General features: G+C 38.9%; 1 protein-coding gene across 1 annotated transcript in view; it reads right to left on the bottom strand.

Annotated features, from left to right (window-relative positions):
- The window catches only part of mbtps1 (membrane-bound transcription factor peptidase, site 1), a 59,460-nt gene that overhangs the window by 21,404 nt on the left and 13,223 nt on the right, over positions 1–24,833 (bottom strand). The window contains exons 2-8 of the mRNA XM_063004118.1: positions 20,955–21,212; positions 11,317–11,535; positions 7,946–8,056; positions 7,705–7,814; positions 5,287–5,403; positions 995–1,062; positions 687–789 (exon numbers count right to left, since the gene is read on the bottom strand). Coding sequence (XP_062860188.1) covers positions 687–789; positions 995–1,062; positions 5,287–5,403; positions 7,705–7,814; positions 7,946–8,056; positions 11,317–11,535; positions 20,955–21,212 — 986 coding nt within the window. The remainder of the gene's footprint in view (positions 1–686; positions 790–994; positions 1,063–5,286; positions 5,404–7,704; positions 7,815–7,945; positions 8,057–11,316; positions 11,536–20,954; positions 21,213–24,833) is intronic.

Raw genomic sequence — 24,833 nt, 5'->3', positions numbered from 1 at the left:
TTAAAAGGGTCATTTAATTCCTTTTTTAAAAGCTAATGGTTAGCTTGTATTAAGAGCAGAGCTGCAGATCTTACACACACCTCAGCAGCATCATTAGAGGAAATTTGCTGCTCTGGTAATGAAATTTAACGTCCTTAATGTGCATGCATAGTATGTGTAATCTAAATTATATTGGTGTTATAGAAGATCTTTTGTGTAAAATATCTATTTTAAATGCTAAGCTAGTTCTCGTCTTGATGTTTACACTCATGTTACAGTTCAACATTAACGCCACAATAAGATGATTTTACTTAAAAAAAAACAATGCTGTGTCGACCTGAAAATCAGTGAATTGATTAATATTTTTGATGTGCTGTCAGTTAATTGTTTAACATAAATAAAAAATTATTGCTTATCAGTTGAAGCCATTTAGTTTGTTTAAATTTGTCGATGCTAAAGGTTGCACAACAAAACAAATGTTTTCCCACAAGGGTGTGTTATAAAGACTAATAAGTATTTTCTTTATTTCCACATTTTGTTTCATCAGGTTCTTACTGTCATGTATTGCTAATATACATAAATACTTTTTCATGACACCATACATCATAGTATTAAATATAAAGATTAATTAAATATAATTTTATGAAAACAGAAATCTTTAATGCTTTCTTGCCCAAATAGGCCACCAACCAAAAAACAGGAATTACCCATGTTGTCATGCCCCGGGAAGAGAACCTAGCAATGTTGTCCTCAAAATCGATTCCTCCAACACCAATCACATCCATCTGATCAGCTGGATTGTTCAGAGTGCTGTAACAATAATGTAAATGTAAATTATCTCACTACACAAAGATACAGACGACGTTTAGATCATGTATATAAGATTTCATCACTAGTCAAGTCAAGTCAAGTCAAGTCAAGTCAACTTTATTTATATAGCGCTTTTTACAATAGACATTGTCTCAAAGCAACTTTACAAAATCCAGGACCAACAGATACAAAAAACACTACTTACCCATAAAGTGGACCATCATTTCCAATTGCAGATACCATGATAACCCTGTTTGCCGTAAGCTCCCAAACCTGGGGCAAAATCAAATAGCAATGAAATGTTAGCATTTGTTTATGCATTAAATGCATGTTTGTAAATGTTAATGACTGTGTTTCATTCTCTACAGCTTTTGGTCTGGTAATGTGTTTAAACAGAATAATTGAATGCATTTGTTTACATCAGTGAAAGATAGAGTTTTTTTTTTCTATTTACATTTTATTTTGTATGTTTGTACCTACTTACATTTTTCTACATATATTCTAGCGAACTTTACAGAGCCATCAGCGACCTGCAGAACACTCATCCAGACGGACAGTTTATTATCGCTGGGGATTTTAATCATGCAAATCTCAAGTCTGTTCTCCCTAAATTCCATCAGCATGTGGACTTTGCTACGAGAGGAGCGAACACGCTGGATAATGTTTACACGAACATTGCCGGTGCGTACCGGGCGGAGCCCCGCCCCCACCTCGGATACTCAGACCACATCTCTGTAATGCTAATTCCAGCATACAGAGCACTCGTCAGGCGCTCCAGACCTGTACAGAAACAGGTGAAAACCTGGCCAGAAGGATCCATCTCTGCTCTTCAGGACTGTTTTGAGTGCACTGACTGGGACATGTTTAGGGAGGCTGCAACATACGGCGATTACACTGATCTAGAGGAGTACACGACTTCAGTGACCTGCTACATCAGCAAATGCATTGAGGACGTCACTACCACTAGAACCATCACTTCCAGACCCAACCAGAAGCCGTGGATGACTCCAGAGGTGCGTGCACTGCTGAGGGCCCCAGACTCCGCTTTTAAAGCAGGTGACCAGCCGGCTCTGAGAACAGCGAGAGCCAGACTGTCCCGGGCAATACGGGAAGCAAAGCGCGCACATGGCCAGAACATCCACAGCCACTTCCAGAACAGCGGTGACACACGGCGCTTGTGGCAGGGCATCCAGGCCATCACCAACTACAGGACGACTCCACCCGTCTGTGAAGTGATGCCTCCCTTCCAGATGCGCTGAATGACTTCTACGCTCGGTTCGAGGCGCAGAACAACATGTTGGCGAGGAAGATGATCCCACCTTGTGACGACCAGGTGCTTCGTCTCACCACAGCGGACGTGAGGAGAACTCTGCACAGAGTCAACCCACGGAAAGCTTCTGGACCAGACAACATTCCTGGCCGAGTGCTCAAAGGATGTGCAGACCAGCTGGCAGATGTATTCACTGACATCTTCAACATCTCCCTGAGCAGCGCCATCGTTCCAACGTGCCTCAAGACGACCACCATCGTACCCGTGCCAAAGAAGTCATCTGTGTCATGCTTCAATGACTATCGTCCCGTAGCACTCACGCCTATCATCATGAAGTGCTTCGAGAAACTAGTCATGAGGCATATTAAGACCCTACTGCCTCCCACCATGGACCCACTGCAGTTTGCGTACCGTCCTAACCGCTCAACGGACGACGCCATATCCACTACACTTCACCTGGCTTCTGCACACCTGGACAGAAAGAACACTTACGTCAGGATGCTGTTCATAGACTTTAGCTCAGCATTCAACACCATCATTCCTCAGCATCTAATTGGAAAGCTGAGCACGCTGGGCCTGAACACCTCTCTCTGCAACTGGATCCTGGATTTCTTGACTGAGAGACCTCAGTCCGTCCGGATCGGTAAGAATACCTCCAGCACCACCACACTGAGCACCGGCGCTCCCCAAGGCTGTGTGCTCAGTCCACTGCTGTTTACTCTGCTTACGCACGACTGTACAGCAATGCACAGCTCGAATTCCATCGTTAAGTTTGCAGATGACACAACTGTGGTGGGACTCATCAGCAACAACGATGAGTCAGCGTACAGAGAGGAGATACAACATCTAACAGACTGGTGCCAAGTCAACAACCTGTCTCTGAATGTGGATAAAACCAAAGAGATGGTCATTGACTTTAGAAAGACACTAAGGGACCACTCCCCACTGCACATCGACGGCTCATCTGTTGAGATCGTCAAGAGCACCAAATTTCTCGGTGTTCATCTGGAGGAGAATCTCACCTGGACCCTCAACACCAGTTCCATCAGCAAGAAAGCCCAGCAGTGTCTCTACTTTTTGAGAAGACTGAGGAAAGCTCATCTGCCACCCCCCATTCTCACCACGTTCTACAGAGGAACAATCGAGAGCATCCTGAGCGGCTGCATCACTGTCTGGTTCGGAAATTGTACTGCGTCGGACCGCAGGACTCTACAGCGAGTAGTGAGGACAGCTGAAAAGATCATCGGGGTCACTCTTCCATCTCTCACGGACATTTTTAACACCCGCTGTATCCGCAAAGCTCTCAGCATTGTAGACGATCCAACCCATCCATCACATGGACTTTTTACTCTGCTCCCGTCTGGGAGACGATACCGCAGCATCCGGACCAACACAACCAGACTGTGTAACAGTTTTATCCCTCAGGCAATCAGACTCCTCAACTCAGTACTGTAACAATTTCAATTTTCTGCTGCCACACACTGAACTGTATTGACTATGTTACTTGCATTTTTTGCACACCTCCTGGAACTGCACAAGTAATTTCTGCACCTTACTTGTATTTTTGCACCTTATTTACTTTATAGGCACCTTATCGGCATTGCCAATTTTTACGCTGCTAATGTACAACATGTCACTACCTCATGAACCATTGTACCATCTATTCACCATCATGTACTAACACTTGTCTTTAGTCCTGTCTTCTAATTACTTGTTTATATTAGGGATAATTAGGAATATCTTTTGTAGTTATTTATTATAGGATTTTTTGTATTTATTGTTGTATTTACAGTGTTTTGTATTGTCTTGCACTTTTTGTACCGTGTTACACCGTGATCCTAGAGGAACGCTGTTTCGTTTCAATATGTACTTGTATGTAGCTGAAATGACAATAAAACCTCTCTGACTCTGACATAGTTAAATATATGTAGATACAGTCCTAGGTACAGATATCATGAAGTGCATTTATACACACCACATACTGTGAAACATCAGTGTCTCTGCTATTACACAAGGTAATAGCTTCCATCTAGCTGTGATTGTAACTTTAGTACTGTTTTATTTCACTAAATGTCTTCGTTTTCAAATTTTAGTTTTCACTGATAACAACAAGTGTGTTGTAAAGCAGAGACGAGACTGACCAATATGTCGTTGAATGATATCACCATTAATGTTCCACAAATGTGTATTTCTAAAAATAAGACTTGAGAAAACATAATCAAACATAAAGATGGAAAGGGTTTGGGCTGTAAGTTAAAGCAAATTAGCCGTCATTAGAACGTTCTAACATAAACCGGAGTGGTGGTCGGAATAGAGTTGGAATCACTAGCAACTGTGACAGAGAAAAGGAGTCTGTGCAAAGTGCATTCCATTATGGACAATCATAATCACCCACTGCACACAACTTTTCTGAAACAGAGAGGTGTGTTCAGTAGTAGACTACTGTCACAGAGATGCTCTATGGACAGACTCAGAAAATCCTTTGTCGGCATGGCCATTAGGCATCTATAACCTTATTGTTCTCTGGGATGTTTATGAGCTGGCATGGCTAGTCATTACACCAAAGAAATAAACCACTAATAAATTAAAGCATTTTGTAAACCATTTTATATACAACAAGGATATTAAATGTTTAATATTAAAGATGGCTTTTTAAAATTTTATTTTCTATGCATGACTTCTCAGTAGACATCTTAACAACAAGGTATTGAATAATTTATTTTATGTTTATCCACATTTTTCTTAATGTTAATTAGTATGTGACATGTCTTGTCTTCATAGCAGTGCTCTAACGTCTCATGTTAAGAAACTAGCTGCATTTTATCTGCACAACAGTGAAACAAAAGACATTTTATGTGATCTATTTCATAACATTTTATTTACATTATTTATTTATGTTTATACTGTTTTTGCTTTTATTATTAATTAGTAAAAGTTCTTTAAATATGTATGGGAAATAAAATGTCATATTGGCCCTGGGGTCATGATGATAGTACTGAAACTTGGTTAGGCTGTAAAAGTTAACCTCTAGCAGATCTAATATGCATAGCTTATTCACAATGAATATGATTATGTTTGATGTTTAATTTCTTTTAGAATAACCAGCCATCAAATTAAGTTAACAATATTTTAATATTCTGAAATTGACATCATTTTGGTACCAGCATATTTAAATATTGGTTTTTAAAAGAATAAATTAAATCCTGGAACACTAATAGGGAATGCACCTTATCCACAAATGGATGGTCCATGAAATCTGGTCCTCCAATGCTAAGGTTTAAGACATCAATCTTCTTTAGGATGGCATAGTTAAAGGCATCCAGGAACCAAGAAGTGTAAGAGACCTAAAAGAAATAAAAGATCAATTTTACGTATATTCTTTCTTTCATCATTAAGGAAGCTTTTTACCATATTAAATTTACAGTAACCTCCTTATATCCTCATATGATGACAAAGGGAAATTAAACATTTAACAAATGATATAACTTTTTACACCATTATTATGACCACTTCCTACTTTCAATGGTGGCAGAGCGTAGCTCATTAAGTCCTGTTTCGTAGAGTGTATATAAGGTGTGCAATAGGCTGTCTGCACATACAGTGTATCACAAAAGTGAGTACACCCCTCACATTTCTGCAGATATTTAAGTATATCTTTTCATGGGACAACACTGACAAAATGACACTTTGACACAATGAAAAGTAGTCTGTGTGCAGCTTATATAACAGTGTAAATTTATTCTTCCCTCAAAATAACTCAATATACAGCCATTAATGTCTAAACCACCGGCAACAAAAGTGAGTACACCCCTAAGAGACTACACCCCTAAATGTCCAAATTGAGCACTGCTTGTCATTTTCCCTCCAAAATGTGACTCGTTAGTGTTACTAGGTCTCAGGTGTGCATAGGGAGCAGGTGTGTTCAATTTAGTAGTACAGCTCTCACACTCTCTCATACTGGTCACTGAAAGTTCCAACATGGCACCTCATGGCAAAGAACTGTCTGAGGATCTTAAAAGACGAATTGTTGCGCTACATGAAGATGGCCAAGGCTACAAGAAGATTGCCAACACCCTGAAACTGAGCTGCAGCACAGTGGCCAAGATCATCCAGCGTTTTAAAAGAGCACTCAGAACAGACCTCGCGTTGGTCGTCCAAAGAAGCTGAGTGCACGTGCTCAGCGTCACATCCAACTGCTGTCTTTGAAAGATAGGCGCAGGAGTGCTGTCAGCATTGCTGCAGAGAATGAAAAGGTGGGGGGTCAGCCTGTCAGTGCTCAGACCATACGCCGCACACTACATCAAATTGGTCTGCATGGCTGTCACCCCAGAAGGAAGCCTCTTCTGAAGTCTCTACACAAGAAAGCCCGCAAACAGTTTGCTGAAGACATGTCAACAAAGGACATGGATTACTGGAACCATGTCCTATGGTCTGATGAGACAAAGATTAATTTGTTTGGTTCAGATGGTCTCAAGCATGTGTGGCGGCAATCAGGTGAGGAGTACAAAGATAAGTGTGTCATGCCTACAGTCAAGCATGGTGGTGGGAATGCCATGGTCTGGGGCTGCATGAGTGCAGCAGGTGTTGGGGAGTTACATTTCATTGAGGGACACATGAACTCCAATATGTACTGTGAAATACTGAAGCAGAGCATGATCCCCTCCCTCCGGAAACTGGGTCGCAGGGCAGTGTTCCAGCATGATAATGACCCCAAACACACCTCTAAGACGACCACTGCTTTATTAAAGAGGCTGAGGGTAAAGGTGATGGACTGGCCAAGCATGTCTCCAGACCTAAACCCAATAGAACATCTTTGGGGCATCCTCAAGCGGAAGGTGGAGGAGCGCAAAGTCTCGAATATCCGCCAGCTCCGTGATGTCGTCATGGAGGAGTGGAAAAGCATTCCACTGGCAACCTGTGAAGCTCTGGTAAACTCCATGCCCAGGAGAGTTAAGGCAGTTCTGGGAAATAATGGTGGCCACACAAAATATTGACACTTCAGGAACTTTCACTAAGGGGTGTACTCACTTTTGTTGCCGGTGGTTTAGACATTAATGGCTGTATATTGAGTTATTTTGAGGGAAGAATAAATTTACACTGTTATATAAGCTGCACACAGACTACTTTTCATTGTGTCAAAGTGTCATTTTGTCAGTGTTGTCCCATGAAAAGATATACTTAAATATCTGCAGAAATGTGAGGGGTGTACTCACTTTTGTGATACACTGTATATCCTTTGTTGCTGTCATGGGTAAAAAAATGTCCATAGAAGAGCATGACCAAGACTTCCAAGTACTACCCTGGCCCCCTAATTCCCAAGACTTGAACTCAGTTGAGCATCTGTGGGAGCACCTTGATCGTTGCATTCGCTCTATGGAAACCACCCCATGCACCTTCCAGGAGCTGTGGGATGCACTGCAGTCAGCATGGCTCCAGATACCTGTGACAACCTAACAGGACCTTACTGAGTCACTCCCAACTAGTCTAGCTGCTGTGCATGCTGCACATGACGGTTACTCTGGATATTAGCTGGTGGTCATAATAATGTGACTCGACTGTGTATAAAAGAGTTGACATTATTGATTGAATCACTAATCATTTAAAAATAATTATCTTTATTATGCATTTACAGTGCATGTAGTTACCTGATTGTTGGTGAAAACTCTAAAGATGTGCAGTTCAGAGTCGGGGGCAAAGCCCTGGCACTCCCTCATGCTGGCTATAACGCCAGCTACAAAGGTACCATGACCCAAACCTGAAATAAACACATTATTTCAAAATTGCACAAAGCAGAGATACAACATTTGTTTACAGATGTAAGAAGGTAATGTTCAATTTAGGTAATGCCTGCATATCTGTGACAAAAAAACTAATAGTGGGATTTACCATCATCCAGCGTCTTCTCATTGGTCCAGTTGGTCCTCTCTTTAACATTCTTAAAGTGTGGATGCTTTTCACTAAGTCCAGTGTCAAATACAGCCACCTTCACTCCCGATCCTACAAAAATGCCACAAGTTACTGTAAAAATGAGTCTAGGGAATTCACTCCAAATTTAAATAATTACTGGATAGGAGTATGGAACACAGCACTTCCGAGTGAAGTTATCCTGTTTAGCTAGAGAGAAATGATGACAACTAGCTCATCTCCACTGACTTAAAGCTTACACTATAAAAAATATTATTCTCATTGTCTTTGGCCCATAACATCACAGAGCAGACAACCGAAAAACAAGGTCCTTCACAAACAACAAGGAGGTAGCGGAAGATATTTTAAACAAAATGATTTCCCCCTGTGTCAGCCAGAATGCTAATTATAGCCAGTTAGCACACATGTTGGGCAGACTAACACAGTAGAGTGGGTGGTTAGGTTAAGAATCACATCAAACCAGCAGCATCACTGGCTAAAACAAAGGAAATGTTTTCTTTTGCTCTACTGTCTTAGTGCACTTTTTAAAAATGACCGCAAATGCGCTAGTTGCCTTAGATAACGATAATAGCTGACAAGCTCTTGTTTATGGAGTAGCTCTTGTTCATGAGGGCAGTGATAGCTTAGTGGTTAAGGTACTGGACTAGTAATCAAAAGGTTGCCGGTTCAAGCCCCACAACCGTCAAGTTGCAACTGTTGGGGCCCTGAGCAAGGCCCTTAACCCTCAATTGCTCAAAATTGTGTTCAATCATAACTGTAAGTCGCTTTGGATAAAAGCGTCTGCTAAATGCTGAAAATGTAAATGGAGTAAGAACTGCCACTTTTAAGCACTACAGTAACTGTAACAATCCCTTTGTTATATACACACTAGGGCTGGCACCGATCCGATACTCTGTATCGGTATCGGTCTGATATTTGCCCAAATCACTGGATCAGATATTAGAAGGAAAAAAACATGTAATCTGATCTGATACTGTTGCTAAATGTAAATAAGGCCATACGTACAAGATACGTACATTTGTTTATTTTTTATTATTTATTTGTTTCATTTTTATTGTTTATAAATAATATTTTTTTATTATTAATTTTATAATTTTTTCGCTGCCTCTTCAAGGTGTAGACTTGAGAGTTCTATAATCTATAATTTATTTGTTAAATACAGATAAAGTTGCACTTGAAATTTTATTTTAAATGTTTGTATGGTGCTGTTAAACAAGCCAAAAATGCTGCTAAATGTTGTGTGTGTAAAAGTTAAAATAAAAACAGCCGTTTTGCATACGTGCGATGTTGTAGTTTATGTATTTATTCCTTTAGAATATTTGTTTCACAGTCTGAGCATTGTTATTTAGATAGCTAGCTTAACCATGGTGCATTGAGACATGTATTATTACTGCTTAGTTGTTTAAGAGGAGAAATGACGGTATTAGATTAGTATCAGTATCGGCAGATACTCAATTTACAATAACGGTATCGGACATAAAAAAAGTGGTATCGAACCAGCCCTAATACACACCTTTCAAAAGCTAAAGATAATACAATCATTAAATGATTTTAATACTTTGGACAACTAGGTTGCCCATCAGTTGTAATGATTTCTTTAAAAACATTTTTAGTGTTAAATTTTATTTCATTTTTATCCACCACTTAATCCTGGTCAGGGTTGGAGCAAGACCGGTTTTACCAGGAAACACTGAGCACAAGGCAGGAATAACCTGGACTGAATGCTAATCACAGGGCTTTGGCTGTATCATTTTATATGAATGCAGAAAAAAGTGTTTTCTAGTCAAACAGCCCTGAAAAGGCATGTCTTTCAGCATTCTGAGTCAAATATGAATCAGATAAATGTTTCACATCAGACAATCAACAGCATTCAAACAAATTTCAAATAGCCTTTAAATCTTTTAAAAGCAATTTAACAATCTGGGTGTTAATAGGCAGATTAGACATCTTGTCTTATAATGGTTAGGTACACATTCATGTTGTTATAAGCAAAGCAGCCATAGCTCAAGACTCCTAACATGGTTTAAAAAGCTTTCAAGAAAACAGTTGAAAAAAAAAATTTGAGAGTTTATCCTGGGTTTGAGATTTTCTTTTACACAGCTGAGCACATAAACATTTCCAGAAACATTGTTTGGTTTTATTGTACTGGACATCCATAATTTCATTATTTTTTTGATGGTAGATTGTTTTTTTTTTAGGAAAAATAAGGAAAATCATAATTTCACTTAAAACCATTTATATTAAGAACTCATTTAGCCCACCTGGATGCAAAAGCATGCAATACCTCTGGTCCATATAATACTGCTATAAATACTACTTATTCATACTATTAAGCTTAAGCTTTGATTTAGAATTCAGCCTTAAAATGTTAACAATGTCAATACAGACATGCCAGAATAGCAAAGTTTACATTTTATAGAGTACTAGACAGAGTTTGACTCTTCACATTCTATTGGTATGATAATTACATCCAACTCTACCTGTTGCTCCTTACAGAGAACACCTACAGTCTCAGCATGTATTTTTGCATGCTTTTTAGACAGTTCAGACTGGATGAAGGATCTGTCTATGCATTTAGCTCTGTTATTCTACTGTTACATTACCACACCCGAGTGCTATAACAACATATATGATACACACTAGATTTGCAATACTGCCATCTCCTTGACATCTGCCAAATCGCCAGTGAGCAAAGAAAAATGTACTCATTGTATTTCCTGTTTAAAGGCTACGTAGAACTAAGGCAGCAATATTACTGATGTGTTTGCCTTAAGGTTGGAACTCTGGATTTTCATTTTCCGACTAGTAAAAAATTAAGAAAAATACCCATCAACTGGGAATGTCTACTAGGAAACCTTGGACGATTTCCAGAAACCTTCACTTAGTTGGACACACAATCAACAATAAAAAGTATAATTTTACTTGAGATTTACTTCAGATTAATCAACATACAGATTCAGTTATTGCTTGTCACATGTAAATAAATATATTCAGGAGCTTTTTAGACAAAGCACACTAAAGACAAGTCTAATGAAGGCATCTACGTTTTTCCACGTTAGCTTAAACATTAAGAGGTGTAATGTTTGTAGAGGTGTAAATGATGTAAGCCTAAGTTACTACTTTCTAGCCTATTGTACATTGTGTGAAGACCATTTTACAATGAATTCCTGGGCAGGCAAGTTTTTTGATGATTGCAGTCATACAGAAATGTGTATCCAGTTTTAAATCTGTATCACTAATAATACAAAAAACTAAAACTAAAACATTAAGGTCTTTTATTTTTAAATCAACCTGAATACATTACTTTCAGATTTCGTGACATAACCACTTACCGGTATGGCCCATTTGCCAGAGCACATCAGCCTGTAGGATCTGTGCCACATGGCGTGGAATGGCCCTGAGCAGACGGCGGCTAGAGTGGCGGCCTGTGGCGTGCCAGAACCCTGAGCCCAAAGACAGACTGGTCCTCCTCAGTGGTCGAGATGTCTGCCATGACTGCCACTTTTGCGTCCAACGTGTGTCGTTACAGGTCGAGCTGACATCACCTCCCGCTGTCAAAAAAATTTATTGAAAATAACTTTAAGCCTTCTTAAGTATTGAACGCATCAACATTTTTCTCAGTAAATATATTTCTGATGGGGCTTTTGTCATGACATTTTTACCAGATGTTGGAAACAACCTTAGTAATCCACACATACAAAGAAATTTTAACAAATAAGTCCATAAATGCAGTCATGTGTAATAAAGGTGAATGACACAGGGAAAAAGTATTGAACACGCTTACTGAAATTTATTTAATATTTAGTAGAAAAGGCTTTGTTGATAATGACAGCTTTAAGACGTCTTCTGTATGGAGAAACTAGTCACATGCATTGTACAGGTGTGATTTTGGCCCATTCTTCCACACAAACTGTCTTCAAATCTTGAAGGTTCCGGGGGCCTCTTCTATGAACTCTGATCTTCAGTTCTTTCCATAGATTTTCAATTGGATTCAAGTCGGGTGATTGACTGGGCCATTCTAGCAGCTTTATTTTCTTTCTCTGAAACCACTTGAGAGTTTTCCTGGTGTGTTTGGGATCATTGTCTTGCTGAAATGTCCACCCTTGTTTCATCTTCAGCATTCTGGTAGATGGCAGCAGATTCTTATCAAGAATGTCTCGATACATTTCTCCATTCATCCTTTCTTCAGGGAGCACCTTCTGCGAGGAGCACCTGGTCGTGGCCGGTTTATGGTGAAATGATGTTTTTTCCACTTCCGGATAATGGCCCCAACAATGCTCACTGGAACATTTAGAAGTTTAGAAATACGTCTGTAACAAATACCATCAGTATGTTTTGCAACAATAAGGTTGTAAAGGTCTTGAGAGAGCTCTTTGCTTTTACCCATCACAAGATGCTTCTTGTGTGACACCTTGGTAATGAGAAACCTTTTTATAGGCCATCATATAAAGGCCATGTTCTACCTGAGCACCCTCTCTGCAAATTTCAAATACACCAACCAGGCATAACATTATGAACATTAGGAAAAATTAATAACACTGGCCTCTTTCAGCAGGATAATGTGCCCTGCCACAAAGCAAAAATGGTTCAGGAATGGTTTGAGGAGCAACAACAAGGCCTCCAAATTCCCCAGATCTCAATCCAGTCAAGCATCTGTGGGATGTGCTGGACAAGTCCCATCCATGGAGGCCCCACCTTGCAACTTACAGGAGTTAAAGGATCTGCTGTTAACAACTTGGTGCCAGAAACAACAGCACACCTTCAGGGGTCTAGTGGAGTCCATGCCTCGGCATGTCAGGGCTGTTTTGGCAGCAAAGGGGGACCAACACAATATTAGGAAGGTGGTTATAACGTTATGCCTTATCAATGTATAGTAAAATACAAATTCCAGTTGATCAATGAAAATTTTACAATGTCAATGTCAATTAAAAAAGGCTAAAACCACACCAACAGGTTAATAAAATAATAAAACAGTGATTTGTAAAGTAGTAATTTCTCAAGGTTATAATTAGACTAGCTTTGTTTTCATGCAATGCATTACTTTGTCAACTACTACAAATTCCTGATAGGTATCACACACATGAAAAGCTAGTTTTAAAAGTGTCCAAAACAATGGATCTAATCGGACCTTATCCTAAAGAAGGGATCTGTAAAAGGACATGAGCGTACAAGGACACTGTACCTTAGAGCTCAGTTCAGTTCAATATAAGATTAAAAAAAAACAATCTATAGTCACATTGCTATTCAGTCCAGACTTCAGTAAATGAACCAAATGAAAACTGGTTATTGTGGTTCCTCTGGAACTAACTCTCACTGAGCTGGAAATATTAGTGGCTGCAACTGACAAATATGTTTATGGATTGACCTTTTCCAAGCTGCTACACAAAAAAGCCCTTACGCAACAGTTCCAGGGAAGATTAACTAAAATAATTTGCAAAATGTCACAACTGTTCAATCACATGCTAAATTAAAGACTTATCCAAAGACTGCTGGCTGTAATCACTGACCAAGATCGCTCAACCAAACAGTAAATAACAAATGAATATTTCTAATTTGACATTTATTTTAATAATTGAAACTAATTGCACATTGGCTCTAAAATCTCATTGTACAAACGGTCTGGGTTTATTCATATTTAAGAGCTCTGTGCAATCAACCCCATTACAGAAATGCAGGTGTGCAAAACAAATCACTTCTCTTTGTTAAAAGGTCAAACTCAGAATGAATTTAAGATGATTGCACTAAAATAACAAATGTCAAGATGTTGAATCTGTTATTTTTCTTGTTAAAAAAAACTCTTTTCTGCAATCACAGCTTGGCATCATTATTTTTTCCCTTTTAATATTGAATATCTATGACAAATATTTTTCCCGGCTGCTACTTACGAAGACAGTAAAGTGATGTGTGGAGCTGTTCTCAACTGTTTTTTTTCCCCAAGGGCTACTGCCCCTATTGAAAGCTAAAACAACAGTAACCCAATGCTGAGGCCTAATTTAAAGCTCATATAGACAGTGGGCAGCAGTAAATAAAGCAGTAAGTATGCAAAATGTACATACTAATCAAAAACATGGCGTTTCTAATATTTACTTTGACCTTTATTTAATTGCAGACAGGATGAACCCAAGACATTTCATATTCTGTCTGGTCAACTTAATTTCATTTGTTAATATACATCCTTTCCTGCATTTCAGGCCAGCAATACATTGCAAAAAAAGTTGGGACAGGGGCAATTTAAGGTTGACACAGGCTAAAACATGAAATATGTTTAGTTTATATTGTCTGCAATTAAGTAAAAGTCAATCTAAACATTAAAAAAACATTGCATTTTTTTTAAACATACATTTTCCATTCTGTCCCAACTATTTCTGATTTGGGGTTGTACAGTCAAGCCGGAAAGTCTGCACACCCCTTTCACCTTCTCCACATTTTATTACATTACAGACTCATTCTATAATTATATATATTATATATATATTATATTATTCTATAAATATATTAAGTTTATTTTTTGTCACAAAATTCTACACAAAATAGCCACAATGACAAAATGAAAGCAGGTTTTTAGACATTTGTGCTAATTTATTAAAAATCTAAATATAAAATATCATATGTACACAAGTCTGCACACCCTTTGATATGACACCCAAAAGTGAGCTGAGATGCATTTGGTTTAACTGATACTGCTTGAGATGTTTCTACAATTTAATTGGAGTCCACCTGTGGTAAATTCAATTGATTTGACATGATTGGGGATTGCCAACACCTGCCTATATAAGGTCCCACAGTTGACAGTGCATATCAGAGCAAACTCCAAGCCATGGGGTCAAAGAAATTATCTGCAGACCTCAGAAACAGGATTGTGTCAAGACATAGATCTGGAGAAGGGCACAGTGGCCACCATCATTCATAAATGGGAGAAGTTTGGAACCACCAAAAATCTTCCTAGAGCTGGCCGCCCAGCCAAATTAAGCAATCGGGAAAGACGGGCCTTGGCCACATCTGGAGGAAACCAGGCACCGCTCATCACCTTGCTTATGCCATCCCTACAGTAAAGCATGGCGGTGGCAGCATCATGATGTGGGGATGTTTTTCAGCAGTGGGCCGGGGTGACTAGTCCTGATAAGAGGGAAAGATGATTGCAGTTAAGTACACCGAGATCCTTGAAGAAAACCTGCTCCAGAGCGCTCTGGACCTCAGGAGAAGGTTTACCTTCCAACATGACAACCCGAAGCACACAACCAAGAGAACAAAGGAGTGGCTTTGGAGAAAGTCTGTGAATGTCCTTGAGTGGCCCAGCCAAAGCCCAGACCTGAATCCAATAGAACATCTGTGGAAAGAGCTGAAAATGGCTGTGTACCGACGCTCCCCATCCAACCTGACGGAGCTTGCAAGGATATGAAAGGAGGAATGGGCAAAAATGTCCTGAAACAAGCATGCCAAGCTTGTAGCTTCTTTTCCAAGACGCCTTGATGTCGTATTTGCTGCCAAAGGTGCATCAACCAAGTATTAGGCTAAGGGTGTGTACAGAGATGTAACTCCTAAATAAACCATTTTTGTCAGTAAAATAAAATTGCATATTTTCTAAACCCTGTTTTTCACTTCATAATTATTGGTGATTGTGTGTAGATGTTTAAAGGTAAAAAAGAACTCAATCTATTATAGAATGAGTCTGTAACGTAATAAAACGTAGAAAGTGAAAGGGGTGTGCAGACTTTCCGGCTTGACTGTATGTTCTTGAAATGTTTTAATTAGGTGCAGAAAGTAAGATTTGGCATTAAGCAAGACTTAACTACCATGATAATCATTTTCCACTAATTTTGAACACTTAATATTTTTTATTGTTGTGCGCAGGTTTGTTTCCTTATAGACTGCAATTGAATTCATTTTATCTTGCCCATGCTCACTGGGACTGAGCCCTAAAATAGGTAAATTATAATGACTACTTTTTTCAATAAATGGTCAAAAGTATGTGAACATGTTAGTACCAAAGGCACATTTGCCTGCTAATCAGCTGGTTCCTGACAGAGTTTGCACACCCTCGATAATGAAATTGCAAGCTTTGTAGGAGTGCACCTCAGATTGATGCGACTAAATCATGGTGAAAGTGACATTTCCACTTTTTGTAAGCTATGTTCCCTGGTTACAGACATTTTCTTTTTAAACAAACAGCAAACTACAAACCTTTTCTACATATGTTCCATTATATGAATGTGAGGGTGGGTGTTGGTGGGTACTCGAAAAGAATAATTATATATTAGTCAGGCTCAAAGGCTTTTAAACGTGTTTGCAGACCAACATGTTGGTGTGACTAGTCTGGGTAGTTCTGTGGGGGTTCTAAAACACAGCAGTCTTTTACTGCTGTGGGGGGTATTTACTTCAGCCCAAGACAGGCATAAATGGCTGTTCTGTCTGTCCCCTGCTGTTTTCTTATCCTGGAGGCACAGCTGGAAGTACTCTTCTTACTCAGTCACTACATTTTGAGTAAACTAACAACAGACATGTTTGTGTGTTTCTGGGTGCAAATCTATATGGATAGTATTAGTTTGCCCATGCCAACAGACCAGATCTCCCAGAAAATATGGACAAAATGACAATATTAATAAAGAAAAACATCTACTGTATGGAATTTAGCTTCGCCATTAAAACACTGTATAGTTTAATCATTAAAGCTTGGCTGTACACCATCCCAAAACAATGTTGGTTATCTCAAACCAGCTGAGCAGAAAACTTTCCAAGACAACTAAGCATCAGTGTAAATACAGGATTGCCTTAATCAGTAATTACATAGCTTTGTGTCATTGACACATTCTAGCTTATGGTGACCCCGGACATGATGAAAGAAATTGGACAACAGTGCAGATGACAACCGTGGGGGTAATTCTCAGACACTCACACCGGGCACCCAAACTGAAAAAGGTAAGCAGAAGCCTGTTTTTTCAAATTTCTGCTAGAATAGGTGAAAACAATTAGAGGAGGGTTTGATGATAAGTACCGCGGTAAGTCTGCTAAAATTTTCTTCTTACTTCAAAACATAGAATAGGTGGGTGAGAAGGTCAACTAGTGTGTTGTATCAGTACTAGGTGATGCTGTGTGTTCCACCCCGATGGGAATCAGATGATGCTGTGTGATACCGTCTGACCGTCTGTACTAGAAAAGGTGATGCTGTGTAATTATTTACGGAGAGCCTGTGTGGCCAAAATCTGTGTGATTTGAAACCTGTGTGGTTTATCAATATATTTGTATTATTTACGGAGAGCCTGTGTGGCCAAGATCTGTGTGATTTGAACACCTCATTAATATAATTGTTTACTGTTGTTAATTAATCTCCCTCTTAACCTTAGAAATGCCTTTTAATCCCCATAGTGACGTAACTGAACAGGCTTGTAGGCCCCTGGGTTTTGCCTAAATGAAATCTAGGCAACTCTGTGTGTCTTTTCCATATTAGCAGGAATTATACTGGCCATCATATTTTCAGCCACCAATCAGGCTCTGACAATATCTGGGTTTTCCGATTAAATGTAATATCTAAACCTAATATGGGGCCCACCGAATCATTTGGTAACAGTGTGCCAGCCATTACTACTGAATCTGGCCCCAAAATTATTAAGGTATTTAGTGTAACTGCTTTAACAGTAACCTTTGCTATAGAAACTGGGTTAGAGGATCGCAATGAGTGACTAAATTGGATAATGTATACCACTAAGCAGGCCAACCTGAGCAATTGCTACGCATGCTCCTCTGACAGACCCCATCTGGGAACCGTGCCTCTCTCGTTTAACAGATTTAATGACCCTGAGGGTTTAAAATGTGTTGTGTCCCCATTCAGTAGAACTGCAGCACCAGAGGGCGACTGCACCAGTGAGCATTACCTGTTCCCAGTGGTGTTGGGGAAAGTCCATCCCACCTGTATACACCCAATAAAAAGGTAACTATACGTGTTTCACCAGAACCACGGGGGAGACAGAAGTGAGTTGACTTCCATGGTGTGGAGACACTACGAATGTTGGCAAAGACACTGATGGCTTCTCGGCAGATTGGTTCACTAGACAAACTGTGGGATGGGCTGATATTTGGTGGGTGTGCGCTTCTAAACTACTGAGGTCCATATTGCCTAGGACGGGAGGGGTACCTGTGCCTTGGTCCAGCCGATCCTACCGCTGTACGTGCTACCAATGGGGACAGTAATGTTGACTAGTGATAATCTAGATAGGAAAAAAGGTCAATCAAGACCACAGGTGGCGCTTTTGATCAAAAAAATTTATATAGGTAAGATTGGGGTACCCAGGGGTGTGCCAGACGAGTGTAAAGCCAGTGTAAAGAGATCAGATTGCCGATGGGTTTGAGAGTATGCTGTTTTGGTGGTCCATAATGAATAAAAATGTAGATTGGATTAATTATATTTATTAAAATCAGCAAAGGTTTGTAAATTACACTAGAGATGCAGTAATAGGCATTCATGAGCAATTGGAAAAAACTAGTTTAATGAATTGGAAAAACAGGATAGCTTTAGATCTCATTTTAGCCGAAAAGGGGGGTGTTTGTAAAATGTTTGGGCATACCTGTTGCACCTTTATTCCAAACAACACTGTCCCCGAAGGTTCCATCAGCAACGGAGGGGTTGATTTCTCTGAGCAATGAGTTGGCTGAAAATAGTGGCATTGAAAATCCTTCTAACATGATGTTGACAAAGACTTTTGGACAGTACAAGTCATTGATCCTGGGTGTTTAGACTTCCATCACCATAAGTGTGGCCTTACCGTGCATTAGGACTCTGGTGACCAGGTTTATTAAAAACTGTATTGATTAAGGGGGGTGACAATAAAACAAAAATTACCCTGTAAGCCAGTAAAGTGACAATATTAACCAATGAGGGATTTGAAATGTACGAGGTTGATCCGGAGGATGTCTAAGACATCAGGTAAAATAGTTGTTTTTCATAATAGTTTATGCTTAACTTTGCAGTAAATCATGAATCATGAATCCTGAGGGTGGAGTATCTCACATTGGGGGCTGGGGGATCGGTGAATTGCCAAAGTATCACACCTTTCTGAGGTTTAAGAGAGAAAAGGACTGTTACCGAAAACCTTCGCCTCCTATGTCCTTGAGAGAAGCACCCAGCTCGTACATGCACATGCACAGTAAACATAAAGTTAGAATGATAAGATTTATTTTGTTATTCAGAACATCTAAGTTACCTTTCACTATGTAATTCGGGATTTATTTTTCACACCATAAATGGTGTGAAAGGGGGGACAGTTACGGTTTTGGAAGGCTACCATCACCCTAAAAGGCCACTATCAACCGTGGGGATTCAACTTTTTCACAGGGGTGTGTGTGTTCATTAAAGTTATTATGACACGAAAGTTGTTATGATAAATCGTAAAGCTGTTACGATAAACCATTCTCAGCTGAGAGGCCCTTGATGTGCTAGGTCAGAATGTACAGTATAGGATAAGCGGAGTCGGACAACATTGTGTAAAATAATGAATTGACAATATACCAGAGGATATTGTGTAAACAAAGACAACAATTCTGAAACTGGCAGCGGGCCCATGGAAGAGGTGACGAGAAGAAATGGACTGAAACAAAGAAATGGACAAATGGACTGTGGGTGTGGTTAAGAATACTTAAACTCCAGTCAGGAAGGTTCGGGGCAGCTCTTCTCAACTTTCCCTGATGCTTGTGTGTTAATGGTGGTTGTAGATAGAGAGCCATTGTAGATAGAAAGCCCCCAGCTGGGAACACACTTTTGATCTTATCATATTGAATAAATGAGTAACTGTTAGTTGGTGATCTGAGTCTTTTCTTTCATAAAAGAACACAACACTTAACACAGCAATTTACCAGGAAGCAACCTTTCACACAATTTAATTTCTTATCGAGGAACTCTTTACTCTGTTTTACGATTCACTATCAAAGTGATTCATTAACAAATAATTCCTCATAATCTGATTTAAGCAAGACAGTGACTTAATTTCTAAATCAATATAATATCCTGGACATTTGTCCTGATCAGTAGGCTGTAGACAACTTGATATCTGCAAGTACATGCTTACAGAGGATATTATGATCATAAATTACACAATTAGGTGTCGCAATACTGTTCTTTATCCCCATCACAGAAATGCAGGTGTGCAAAACAAATCACTACTCTTAGTTAAAAGGTCAAATTTGAGATGATTGCAATAAAATAACAAATGTCAAGATGTTGAATCCTTTATCTCTGTGCATAAAAAGTAATACAGTGGTACCTTGTAACTTAAACCCCTAAACTCAAAATCTTTGAAACTCGAGAAGTTTGTACCTTTAAACTGCTGCTTTTTTCAGCGCTTAGCTTGAGCGGTGTGGTAAAACGTCATGCGAATATTAGACAAAACTGCATTTGTGTGTAATAACTGTCAAATCCACTCTGAAAGCTCCACATGTATCTGTGTTTAGATGGATTTTTCTCCTGTTTCACTTTTAAACTTGTGTTATAGCGCCGGGTTCTGAGAAATGGTAAGAATCAGCTTTTTTGAGAGTCTAAAACGCTCATCATTAAAAAAAAGAATGTAACAATATATTAAAAGAACGAGAAAGGTAAAGTGCAGGTTTTATTGTATTTTTGATTGATTTTTAACTGTTTTTTATTTGTATTTCAGCATTTTTATATTATACTTGTGTTATTTTCAGTGTATAAGTGTCAAAAACAACCCTATTTTTATACATTAGCCTAAAATATATGCAGTTCCACGGGACCATGGAATGCATTAACAGGTTTCCTATACATCCTTATGGGAAAAAATACCTTAAAACTCAATGCCACTCGTGGAACCAACTGACGTTTCAAGGTACCACTGTATATAATAACTCAATCGCTTGTACCCTCTCTCTCACACACACACACACACACACACACACACACACACACACACACACACACACACACACCCACACACACACACACACACACACACTCCTGTGTACCTACCACTGAGCAGTTTGAGAGTACGGAAGACCTTGCGCTGAGGGGTGACTCGCTTGATGTAAGGATGGTCCTGCAGCGTAAGCAGGCTTTTGCGGGCATCGTGCCTGATCTGCACCACCTCAAAGTCGCTGGGGTAGTCGCTGGCTGGGTTTTCACGCTGCAAAATGTGCCAGTTTACTGTGTCAGCACTCCGCAAGGCACTGCTGATGAAGTGACTGCGTGCCTTTGCTGTAAAATAGCCATTAAAGGCTACTATATACTCTGTAAAAAGAAACAAAAAGTTTTTAATACACATTTAAATAAAATTACTTTTAATTACAATGAACATGAGCTTGTTTTATTGTCTGCAGGTTTTCAGACAAATATATTACTTTTTCCATATGATTAAAGGTGCAAACTAGGGCTGGCTCAATACCACTTTTTATGTCCGATATGATACTGCAAATTGAGTATCTGCCGATACCGATACCAAGCCGATACTGTCATTTCTCCTCTCAAACAACTAAGCAGTAATAATACATGTCTCAATGCACCATGGTTAAACTAGCTATCTAAATAACAATGCTCAGACTGTGAAACAAATATTTTAAAGAAATAAATACAGAACCTACAACATCACACTTATGCAAAACTGCTGTTTTTATTTTAGCTTTTACACACAGAACATTTAGCAGCATTTTTGGCTTGTTTAACAAAAGTGTCAACGATTAGAAGATGTGGATGTCAATCAAACGCAATGAACTAATTAGAATTGAGTTGAGATTTTTCGTTAAAGTGCTGTCAAGTTTTTAGATTATTAAAAACCAAAGTGCTTATTATTAAACCCTGCTGGATTTTGAAGAGGATGTCTGTCGCTAAACGGGAACTGGTGTAGTTTGTTTTATTTTATAACACTAACGGATCAGTCGTTGAGGATGTGAGAGATCTCAAAGTCGGACAAGATTTTTTTATTATCTCAGGTGAGCGATTTATCATTTATAAAATGATTTTTATTGTGTTTAAACAGTGTTTTTAGATGTGGCAGTAGTAAATGATTTTTACTGTGTTAACAGTGTTTTTAGATGTGGCAGTAGTAAATGGTTTTTATTGTGATAAGTGTTTTAGATGTGGTAGTCGTAGATGATTTTTATTGTGTTAACAGTGTTTTAGATGTGGCAGTAGTAGATGATTTTTAAAATGCTAAAAGTTGAAGTAGATCAGTGTGTTTTAATTTCTGAATGGCTGTGACAGACGAGTTGTAGATCAGTGGCACATGTCAATGATGTCATCAAGAGTGAGTGGCAATAAAAAATTTTCATATACTTTTTTTGTGCTTTGATTACATTTCTTTTTTAGGTTTAGTTTTTTTCATGCTCTTCAGACATTTTTAGGTTATTTGTAGGGCCCTACCAAATTCATGGGAAAATGTGCTTAATTTCATGGAACTTATTTTTTAATAATCACAGACTACACAGATTTTTAAAGAAAAGTGCCACATTCCACGGCAGTCATTTAATAACACTCATAAACTAAATGATAGAATCAATGGAAGCTACAATACACAGCAAAGTCTACCTTAATAGCTCCCTCTCAAAGACCAAAATACTCGTCCGTGTTTTGACACTCCATCCTCTGCGTCCACAGAATGGAAGTTTTCCAAACTCAGTTACCCGAGTTGTGTTTTTAGCTGCTTTACACTTAGACATTGGACATTTTGTCTAACCGATTGCTAGTGTAACCGAGTGTCTTTAGAGTTTGCTGAGTTTATAAAGAAAGAAATAAACTGTACATAGACAAACTATCGGAAGCGTAATACTTTACTGGTTCATTCTTTTGAGCAAAAACTAAAGAGAGATGATCACGTGTAGAGAAGCGACACTTTATGGAATCCCCAAACATACAAAACGCACTCCATACATCAAACATTGTCAGCACACCACACCACAGAAAAGTCTCTTATACTAACGTAATTGCCGTATGATTGCTAGAACCGCTCATATTGCATATTGCATATTTAATACGCTACACAGGTGTTTGTTGAGAATCTAGTCTCTAGTGGGCTGGTGTATTAGATGCTGCACCAGCCAAGCAAAAAAATCTTGTACAAAACAAGAGACTATAATTTAATCTGGTGTGAAAGTCACTCCCTTAAAAATAAAAATTAATAAACAAGCAAACAAAAACACACCAAACAATTAAGGAAAACCAAATGTAAAGCCTAATGTAAAGAAATCAAGTTATGGATTGTAATAATGTGTTGCTAAACAATATGATTCAAAATACACTGATCAGCCATAACATTAAAACCACCTCCTTGTTTCTACACTCACTGTCCATTTTATCAACTCCACTTACCCTATAGGTGCACTTCGTAGTTCTACAATTACTGACTGTAGTCCATCTGTTTCTCTGCATGCTTTGTTACCCCCTTTCAAGCTGTTCTTCAATGGTCAGGACTCTCCCAATACAACTACAGAGTAGGTATTATTTGAGTGTTGGATCATTCTCAGCACTGCAGTGACACTGACATGGTGGTGGTGTGTTAGTGTGTGTTGTGATAGTATAAGTGAATAAGACAAAGCAGTGCTGATGGAGTTTTTAAACACCTCACTGTCACTGCTGGACTGGGAATAGTCCACCAACCTAACCAATATCCAGCCAACAGTGCCCCGTGGGCAGCGTCCTGTGACCACTGATGAAGGAGCAATAGATGAGCGATCATCTCTGACTTTACATCTACAAGGTGGACCAACTTGGTAAGAGTGTCTTATAGAGTGGACAGTGAGTGGACACGGTATTGAAAAACTGCAGCAGCGCTGCTGTGTCTGATCCACTCATACCAGCACAACACACACTAACACACCACCACCATGTCATTGTCACTGCAGTGCTGAGAATGATCCACCACCTAAATAATACCTACTCCGTGGGGGTCCTGACCATTGAAGAACAGGGTGAAAGCAGGCTAAAAAAGTATGTAGAGAAATAGATGAACTGCAGTCAGTAATTGTAGAACTACAAAGTGTTTCTATATGCTAAGTGGAGCTGATAAAATGGACAGTGAGTGTAGAAACAAGGAGATGGTTTTAATGTTATGGCTGATCGGTGTATATAGTGTGATATGAACGCAGTGATTTCAGCCTAGTGCACACTATTGGACAACTGAAATAATCAACTAAGACAACTGAAATGTGTGGCTTACAATACACATAGTTTTCTAGAAATCACAAGGGGTTCATGCTATCTTATCCACAAATGGTCAGTGTGGTTACATGCTTTAATACCAACCAGACAGGAACTTAGTCCACTTATTAAAGCAGTTGGTATTGGTTTTTAAATGACTGATCACTTATATCAAGTAAAACTCCTGATTGCATGGTATAAATGTCTGTAGCCAAACTGACAAAAGAATATGCAACAAAAATACCTTACAAAGTCCCAGCAAAAAACACGTAAGTGATTAAACAAATTGCTGCACCGATTCCTTCAGTTAAGAAATGTAAATAAATAAAGAGGAGAGGCCATGAAAATGCAAAGAAACAAGAATGGTCTGTTTTTATAGCAAAGCACAGCACCTCAAGGCAAAACTTAACTATGCAGTTTGAAAAACAAGCCCAGTAAGTTGAGTTCTATAAGCTGACTTGAACCTACACTTGCTTTTTTTTCTTTTAAACATCTTTCCTAAGTTTTCTCCTACTGTCTTTTTACCCCAAATCAGAAAAAGTTGGGTCAGTATAGAAAATGCAAATAAAAAAACAGTTTCTTACATTTGCTTACAACACATTTCAAAAACAGATGGGGCAATTTAGGGTTAGTAATAAGGTAACACAACTAAATAATGATGTAATTTAAAACAGGTGCCTGTAATCATGATTTGGAACAAAAAAGTATTTGAGGGGCAAA

Source organism: Trichomycterus rosablanca, chromosome 11, assembly GCF_030014385.1.
Source record: "Trichomycterus rosablanca isolate fTriRos1 chromosome 11, fTriRos1.hap1, whole genome shotgun sequence".
NCBI lineage: Eukaryota > Metazoa > Chordata > Actinopteri > Siluriformes > Trichomycteridae > Trichomycterus > Trichomycterus rosablanca.
The sequence above is the reverse complement of the archived record's forward strand: the minus strand, read 5'-3'. Positions and strand labels throughout refer to the sequence as shown.